The sequence below is a fragment of the Montipora foliosa genome, chromosome 8 (assembly GCF_036669935.1).
Source record: "Montipora foliosa isolate CH-2021 chromosome 8, ASM3666993v2, whole genome shotgun sequence".
NCBI classification, from domain to species: Eukaryota; Metazoa; Cnidaria; class Anthozoa; order Scleractinia; family Acroporidae; genus Montipora; species Montipora foliosa.
The window spans coordinates 10836368-10845988 of record NC_090876.1 but is presented as its reverse complement, the minus strand read 5'-3'; the positions used below and the strand labels follow the sequence as shown (position 1 = coordinate 10845988).

The 9621-nt window shown below is 40.1% G+C and overlaps 1 protein-coding gene across 1 annotated transcript in view; it reads right to left on the bottom strand.

Moving 5' to 3' along the window:
- The window catches only part of LOC137967468 (uncharacterized), a 9935-nt gene extending 1124 nt beyond the window's left edge, over positions 1–8811 (bottom strand). Inside the window, exons 1-6 of the mRNA XM_068813984.1 lie at positions 8572–8811; positions 6556–6649; positions 5976–6106; positions 5033–5120; positions 4340–4470; positions 1847–1958 (exon numbers count right to left, since the gene is read on the bottom strand). Of these exons, the coding sequence (XP_068670085.1) occupies positions 1847–1958; positions 4340–4470; positions 5033–5120; positions 5976–6106; positions 6556–6649; positions 8572–8741 (726 nt within the window). The 5' untranslated portion in view covers positions 8742–8811. The remainder of the gene's footprint in view (positions 1–1846; positions 1959–4339; positions 4471–5032; positions 5121–5975; positions 6107–6555; positions 6650–8571) is intronic.
- Between the last annotated feature and the right edge of the window lie 810 nt (positions 8812–9621).

Genomic DNA, 9621 nt, shown 5'->3' with positions numbered 1-9621 from the left:
ATCCGAACAATCAAAATCTCAGCCCAACCCAGCTCCCAGTGAGTTCAAGTAGCCGAATGGGTAGTGCATCCAGTTGGTGTTACGGAGGTCGCAGGTTCGAATCCCTACTGGGACTCTGATTTTTTAGTCTTTTTCTCCCGTTGTTAAGCAATTGTATTCTATCCTTTCCACGGGGGCATTAAGGCCCGTTTAAACGGTTTCAAAATTTGACCAACATTTGTTCAACAAAAGTTGAACGGATGTTGGGCAAATGTTGGACGCAAAAACAAAGTTGTGTGGAGGCCGTTCAAACGGTTCCAACATTGCGCCAACAAAAGAACCAAAACTTTCGCGAAATTTGATTGGAAGGAACTAAAAACTAGAAACCAGTCTCTCTCGTCCAGATAAACTACGCCGTATTGACTTTTGCGGCCTGATGTGAGCATGCGCGTGTTCTACAATTGATGAACAAACGGCTTGAACACCATTCAAAATTTTCGAGAACAAAGGAAAAGTTGAATCGATGTTGAATGAAAGTTTAAACCGATTTGAACTTGATTCAACACGCTTTTCAACAAGCTTTCCGCATTTTTGACGCTTTCAACAATGTTGGACGACCTGTTCAAACCACCGAACAGTTGGTTCAACAAAGTGTGGAATGCATGTTGAAGCAAATGTTGATCCCCCTTAAACGGGCCTTTACACTTTTCTATCATTTCATGTATTTGTAATAATTTCAATAAATTTGTTTACACTGTTTCAGCATGATGCGAGAACTTTCCGCACTCTTCCCAACAAAAACAGAATATGATCGTAAATGTTTTGGATTCAGGACTCATATCATAACTAAACGAAGGGCGATCGTCCGCGTGAGTGTAGTCTTGAGAAGGACTGTTTAGGATGAGATTGACGGACGTTTCGACAACCTGATAATGGAGAGTTTAGCATAACATTTTTCTCACGTTGACTCTCTGTTGACCGACAAGACATGTACAGCTTCATCGAAACTATCAAAATTTGACGCGTAATGATTTTCATTTTATATAGCGTCTTTTTCTACAAACAATGTATAAAAAGACTCCGAGTTTTGTTTTTGGTTTTTAGTGACAATTAATTCTCGAGTTGACGTGGGTCACGCGAAGGTCACTGAAATCACAACCTTCTCTCTATTTTAAGTGAAACGTGAAACGTGAAACGTGAAACGGCAAGCCGACGTTTGCCGTTTCACGCAAAGGTGATTCTAAATCTCTCTATTACGTCATCTTGTGGCCGATACTTGACTCGTTAAGTCTGAAGGTGACTTCAGCTCAGGTTGTCGAAACGTCAGTCAATGTCACCCACTTTTTGGTTATGAAGAACAGAATACGTTAGGTTCAAGGGTTTCATTTATTACTCCTTGCAAAACTTCGTATCAAACATTATTTCAATCTTCAGAGATAAATCAAACCTTTGTTTAAATCGTAAACTTGATCGTTTCCCTTGATTATCATTCAAGTCAAGAGTGAATTAGATAAGAGTGTTGATCTATCACTTTGCGGTCTTGCCTCAGCACAGTCACAAATGAATTTATTTTTAGATACACTTTGCACGCGAAACAAACAAAGGGCCGCCAATTTTAACCAATCAGAAGAAGCCATGTCACGCGTCTGCTTCTGCCATGTTTTTTCAGGGACATAACAACTGATTTTCGCGGGAACGGGTATTCTAAAAATAGACTCATTTGTGACTGTGCTAGGGAGCCCACTCATGCCATAACAACACTCTTACCTAATTCACTCTTGTTTAAGTCCATTCCAAATAAAAATTTGGATAGTGATCTAAACAAAATATTTACTTTTCTTAAAGGGTGGATATTTCACTGATTTACCTTAACTGTGGTGCAAATGCTGGGTTTAGGTAACCCAGATGGCAGCTTACGACGCAGACAGCAAATGAGAATGGCAAACGCCAAAAGTATTGTAAAGACCACCCCTGCAATTCTGCAAATGAAAGTGAAAGACTGCATTCGTCAAATTCAGTCGCTGGCATTCATTTCCAGTAACAAACTTAACAAACCACTAAAAGAATAAAAAAGCTGGCTAAGAAAAACAAGAATTTAAGGAAGCCTCCACTCCTAAAAACCAATAAATTTAAATCGGAGGAAGTAATCAAATTTGCTTGATTTTTTTTCAAGGAAAGCGTTTGTATCCGAAATAAATGAATTTAAAAAAGCATATATTGTTTTCAAATATCATCGTGATGCATTATAGGTTGCCTGATGTTCTGACACAAATAGCTAGAGTAATCATATGGGACAACCGTAAAAAACCTTAGTTGTATTCAAGACGGTGGTGCCCAAAAAATTTGAAAACAAACCTAAACGTTTCTGAAAGTCATTTATTTCGGATACAAACGCTAACTTTGAAAAAGTTTCAAACAAATTTGGTTGTTAACATTAGAGCGAGTTTCAATCGAGTGTCGTAAAACCAAAACCAAAGTAATTACTTTGGCCAATCAAAAAGGACGGAGACAATCAAGTAAACCAATCAAAACTCGAAGTAATTACACGTAGCCGACACAAAGCGCGGGAAAATGTGCACGCGCGAGCCACGATTGGCTTTGGTTTCACTTTTGATTGGTTGAAAAACTGGCGCGAGAACTTTGAACCAATCACTGAGTGAAGTAATGCAAAACCAAAGCAATTCGCTAATTACTTTCGAGACTCAATTGAAAACCGCTCTATTTCGCTTGATCAAGAAAGGATGATGTAAGAGAACGGATCCCTCATACATGGGTCTCTTCCAATGCCGGATAGTTTTTTAAAATCTACTTTTATCTCCACAGCTATTTTTAGAGAGGCATCTGATTGGCCAGTTGTAATGACGTAATGTAGTGTTAAATATGCACGGCATTGCGAACGGGAACTTAAAGTAGCTACGTGAAACTAAAAGGAAACTAATAGATTTAAAAAAGTAGGGTACTCCCGTTAACCCCCTCTCCTCAAGAAGCGATCTGTGATTTGATTTGATTTGATTTGTTCTGATTTCAGTTGATTTGTAGTCTCCCCAATTAGTAGAGCACTCGTGCTCGGCTAAATAACTTTGACACTTAAATAAAGTTGTTATTATTATTATTATTATTATTATTATTATTATTGTGATGATAATGATAGTGATGATGATGACGATAGGGCATGGGGATCCGTTCTTTTACCTCATACTCTCTTAGCTTGATTTAAAGTTATTTTTTTGTTGGAGTCGAGTTTACTTTAATTAAAGAGACTCCCTTTTCGTTATTTATCGTGCATAACGTCCCTCCGTAGTCTCTTAATAAGCAGAGAAACTTTAGCCTTACCCAGCGAGAATATTAACACTTGTTACTTGGGATTTTTCTCCTGAACTTATCCTTTATCATTTACTCTTTCTTCCAAAAATACAACTTTTTCTTCGCTACATCTAGAAACTTATTTTTCATCCAACCAGAATGCAATTACTTATTTCCGGTTTTAATGAAGCGACAATTCGAAGAGAATTTTTTTCCCCCACAGTCAGGCGTAGCTCAGTCGCTTGAGACAGGCGTAGCTCAATCGGTTAGTGCGTGGCTTTCTGGCCTGGGGGTCGCCAGTTCGATCCCCGTCTCATTCGATCGACGTCTGTTTCGACTTTCCTTTGATTCGTGTAGCTGTAGCTTTGAAAACTCGTCAAACGGAGCATTGATGGAGGAAGGGGGAGACAAGGTGCGCACCGAGGGCCACAAGTTAATCAGTAACTCTAGTTCACTGTCACGTGTTACCCTCTTTAAAATAAGGACCTTCACCCTTATCTTTACAGTGACATCTCTAAAATAGTCGGTCTACACGCTTTGTAAAGTAAAGTCAATTTATTTAACGTCGGTAATTCCTTCAGTAACGAAACTGGTATCAATGGAAGCCGACGGTGCGCCTTTTACCCCCTTCCCACTGTCAGTGCTCCGTTTCACGGATATTTAAAGCTATAGCTACACGGATCAGAGGAAAGTCGAAAAGGACGTTGAAATCACCGAGGATCGAACTGGGGACCCCTTGCTCCGAAAGCCGCGCACTAGCAAACTGAGCTACGCCTGCAGATGTTGGTTTTTGAGGAGAGGGGAAAACCGAGTACCCGGGGAAAAACCTCTCGGAGCAGAGTAGAAAACCAACAAGACTCAACCCACATTTGGCGTAGAATTCGGGAATCGGTCCGGAGCCACTTTGGTGGAAGGTAAGTGCCCTTACCACTGCGCCATCCCTGCTCCGAAACACTGATCTCATTCAGATGGAAGGAATATCCAGATAAGAAATTTAAAATCTAATTGAGTTGCAAACAGAAGTTGTCAACAATTTAAATCAAGGCATTTTACTTACACAATGCCAACGATAGCACCTATGCTTAAGTCTTCATCATCAGAGATGACGTCATATTGTACACCGGTATCTTTATTGGCCGACAGAGAACACTTTCCTGGGCATGCGCAGATACTGTGCAGTGAAGTTGACTGAAAAGAGTATTGATAAAAATAAGAAAGAAAAGTTGCCTAAGAAATCATCACCACCCGCTCTGGCATCTCGTTTGTTTTCGTCAAAGAGCTGAAGTAAAATTATTATTAAACTATCACTGTTACGATAAGACCAAGGACTAAGTTTGAACAAAGCTGTCGGAGTTAAATCGGTAAATAGGAATAAGAGAAAATGTTGAGAAGGAAAGGAAGAGTTGGGGATAGGTCCGGAATATGTGGATTTCACAAAAGTTATTTTTTCACAAGCGAATGTCTAGCCTACATGGCAAGGCGTTTCGGAGGGAGGAAACACGCAAGCTTTTCAATGGTTTGGTCGCGCGAAAAATGGGATGAGACACGGCTTTTTTATATTCTCGCCCCATTTTTCACGCGGCCAAAACATCGAAACCCCACGGAAACTACACGGGCGAACAAATGTCGGTTTCCATTTGCGTCCACAGCTACAAGACATATTCGAAATATATTGCCATTCTATTGACTGAGAACTGACAGCCCAAGTCACCAAGCGGATTGCGGGTTACAAAAAAAGGAATATACTCACATAAGTTAAAGAACCTTGGAAGTCCGTGATCATTGGATCAACTTTTCCGTCTTCCGCAGCATCACACTCCAGTGCAATTTTAGTTTTTCTTTAAAGAGTAAAAATATAAGGTGACGTTCCAGGAAAGATGAATATAAGTTCGTGCTTAGTTTCCAAGTAAAGACGTATGTAATCCCATCGAATTTAAACCAGTTTTAAAGTGAAGTGATTTCGCGATAGCGATTACAATTATAAGTGGCGAGTTGAAAACTTTCGCGCCAGTTGGACCGGCAACGATTTCGGATCGTTTAGCCGGGGTATCGCCACCAGTCGCTCATCCATATCACCATCTCTTTTAAAACAACTATGAAAATGCCATCGCTTAAACTTATTGACCTTGCTCTAACGATTCGCCTAAAGCACATCCGACACTGGAAACTGAAATTTCTGTTAGAAGCGCTCGGACTTTTTCCGAGTACATATCCGAGCACTCATCGATTAACATACCTTGATCCCAGAGGTTTTTCTAGAGCCGCGAGAAGATAAAAACCTCTGGTTACCTTGCGTGGGCCCATTTCCATCAGTAGGGCTAACGCTCACATGGTTCATATGGGATAGAAATCTAGCACTTCACATTACACTGGTTACCTTGGACTTGAATCTCACTTTCATGCACACGCCAACTGTCAAAAGTGTCAAATTGATAATTAACAAAGGGTCCAATGGCAACTTAAATATTACGCTTCCCCTCGGTATTACAAATCAAACAAACCAATCATATTGATTTGCGAGTAAAAATATCAACCAATCCGAGCCTGACCCTGGTGTCTGCATGAAAGTGAGATTCAAGTCCAAGGTAACCAGAGGTTTTTCTCTTCTCGCCGCTTCGCGACTCGTCTTCAACGCTTCGCGGCTAAAGGAAAGCCTCTAGGACCGGAGTAATTAATAAATCTCGCATAGTTACATTTTACTTCCGGTTACAGCATATGTCAACAAGCATTGTCCATTCTTCTCGTCAAGGACACAATCCGACAAGTCGAGCTCGCCAATGTTTGCAAAAGAAGATGGCCTTGTTTTTCGGCCAACCTCGCAAACCTGTGGGAAAAGCAAGTGAAGCATTGTTTTTATCCTCTTAGTAACCAAATCTCTGAATATCTTAATTAAATTTTAAGAATTTAGGCAACTTCCTTCTCCTTCTTATCCGGGAGCTCTACCAGTTTCTACCACACTACAGAGTTTTTGTTTTTGGTTACAAAAACGAATTTCGTAGAAAGCCGGTTCTGTAGGCTTTCCGCACTAGGAAATTTAGTGGTATCAAATGATTTGATCGAAGTGAAATGGCGGGAGACCATTAACAATGATCTATCTTGTTAAGTTTTATATTATCCTCACTTGCCTAAACTTTTTAAGGACAAGATCAAACTGAAGTCGTTTAATAAACGGAGGTCGGTTTTCAAAGCTGGCGAAAAACCATGGTTTGTTTCAGGCACACAGTAAACCTATTGTGGTTCTATTAGAAAGCTCCAAAAGTATCTTCAACTTACTGCAGCATCTTCGCAGGGGTGGCCCTGAGTTGCCCAATTCGTGCAGGGGCTCCATAGATAGTAGGTTTCGGTAGATGGCGAGGAAATGTTAAATCTGTTGGTCAAAAACATTTTAGGACTTTTTAGTTGAATAAATCTGTTTAACATTCTCGTCCTTTCCAGCCTTAGCTGGGATTTTGAACTCTCTTTGAGCGTCCAGCAGAGCCACGACGGTGGTTCTAGGCTTCGCCTGGGCGAAGGGAGGAGAGGGACAAAGCAACGAAACCATCTGAAAGTGTGTTCGCAGAAGTAGGCTACATATCCCTGTTAAAACGAAACTTTATTCATTTTAATACAATGAAAGGGAAAGATATCAGAGGTTGTCCCTTTCGAGGGTATCCGCCCGGATCTTATTAACTAAAAGTCGATTTGATGAGGGAGGAAAACCGGAGTACCCGGATTCCCCTCAACGAGACCGGTTATTCAATAGCCTTTTGGTTGGTGGGTTTGAGGTTTTGTTGGGAAGTGCTTGAGAGTTCGTTTTAACACCCTCGTCACTCGTTTTACAACGTCGCAACAGGATTTACCCAAGCTCCTTTATCGTCTCGTGTTTCTGTGTTCTTTTCTCTTTACTATCGAATTTTTGAGCCAGTATCAAATGCAAGAAAAAGACGAATCGTAGCCTGGGAACAAAGACACGCAGTCCTGGCTGCCGTTGCCGCGAGAAAACAAGAGCCGATAGTACGGATACGTTCGCGGACTTGACAAAATGATGTTTTAAATAATCCAGAAAACAAACAAGTCTTAAAGTTGTACTGGGAAAACATTTAACATGTCCTTCATCACAATTCCGAAAATGTCACATTTTGACAGTTGAGCATATAACAGGACAAAAGGCAAATATTCGAATTACATGCAAGGGTCAATGTTCAAAGGAATAATTTTTTTTGTCAAAAATTCTTGTTGAGAACAAAGAAATAACCTCGAAACTGGTCTTTTGTTCTTGCACGATAATTATACGAAATTAGCCCATGGTCATCTGAAATCTAACAATGTGCTTTATGGAACCCGGAAAACCCTTGGTCGTTTAATATAGGTTCTGTTAACTTTTACCGATTTTTTTACATCGAACAATCGATGCAAAAAAAACAAAAAAACACTCGCTCCTCTTAAAATCCCAAGAGGGCTTTGAAAAGAGCGTCTCCCTCTCTATCCTATTGTTTCACCGACAAAAGGACAGAGAATTAGCGTCTGGAAAACAGCGACTCGCCTTTGTTCGGAGCCGGTTTCACGTTTTAGGCGTCGATTTTCTGCAGTTTTGATGGCAGATAACCTTGATGAATTAAAACGTAACTTAGCAAGACTCGTAAGTACCCTCTTAAGGCTAGAATACGCCGGGAACATGTTACAACAAGCAAATGACGGCCAGCATGCGTTAATACTTGAAAATTTTAGATTCCTTGTGTCAATTGGTAACGTTAACTTTATGATTAAGACAAGGTCGATTTTGCTTGAAAAAATAAAGAAAGGAAAGTTAGTTAAGAAGTCAGATTATATTTCGCACTTTTCACGTGAAAAAAGAGGCCTTACGCCTCGTGCCAGCCACCAGCCCATGCGCTCGAAAATTATCTGTGAACACGTTTCCTCAGCGAAAAACAAAATTTGTTACTTTGCCCAGACAATTTCGCCTCTTTAACACTTCAACTTCAATTCAGTTTCCCAAGTATAAAAGTTAATCGACAAGACAGAAGTGAGATTACAAGATGACTGGAAATCATGAATTAAAGGTTTGACATTTCCTTGACGGTTAGAAGTCAGGGGCGAGAAGTGACCTAGGAGCTTCATGATCGCTCAAAATGAAATAAATCAGTGGAAGAATATAAAATACATTTTTAGCAAAAAAGGTATTTAAACGAGAATCTTTCAGTCGCACTTATCGTGAAATTTAGTACAATGCCACAGGATACACGAAAATCATTCAAACCCAATTCGTCTTTGAAAATATTTTGCCGCACCAACGGAAAGTCAGTTGCATACCTTGGATGATTCGGCGCTTGCCCTGCGAGACTCCAAAGGTTGATCTCTCCTGTATCCGTTGAACAGCGACAAGAATCTATTTTCATGCATTTCTTGACTGCCTCAACAGAAACCAAAGTAAAAAACACTACAACGAGAGTACCAAAAACGCTCTTCATCTCAGCCAGCATATTTAAATTTTCAACTAATGAAGCAATTAACCGCTTTTACACATCCCAGACCTTTTCAAATGCAGATTAAGTACACGTTGGAACGGAGTGGACTCGACTTGAGGATGTTCATAATTTTTAAGTTCGGTCCACTCTATATCGTTTGTCTTGACAAGGAAAATCGCTATTATTGGACTATACGAAAATAGACAAGATGGTGACTTTTATAATTTCTTAATTGCGTCAGGCAATTGAAGCCACTTGTAAGTCATTACAGTATGGAGGGTAGACAACAACCTCGTTCCCAGAGACCTTGCGAACGAAGTTGGGTATAGAATGAATTTAGCCTGTCACGCAATCTAGAAGGAGAAAGAGAGAGTATTGCGTAACAATGCCATGGCCTGTAATTGGTCGAATTTTTTTAAGGAAACCTTTCATCGTTATCACCGCTTGAGAGAAGATTTTGCCTGACGACGAGTTCTGTCATTGTTGGTAACAAATCGCAGCAAACATCTAAATAAGACTGGATCAGAAACAATTTCACTCAATCGATTCCTGTCCCTCTGCCGTTTGACTAAGCAACATCCAAATATAGAATAGGGAGCTTGAAGTGCTACTGTGATCATAAAATATCTTCTTTTTTTCCTTCAGATTTTGAAAGTGAAATTGCTCAACACTTGACTGGCAAAATTTTAAGCTTTGATTTTATATCCAAAGGCTATTTACTTTCAGTGTAAGGTTTGGATTTCACGGCCCGCCATTACTTACTTTCCAAATTGACCGATTTGACCTCAGAGGGTTGGATCTAGGGAAAAGTGACGTCATTCACTAGCTTAAAATTTCAGGTGTAAACGCAGCTTGTTATATATGCAAAACACGAGTTTAAAAGTCTGAAAGGCTA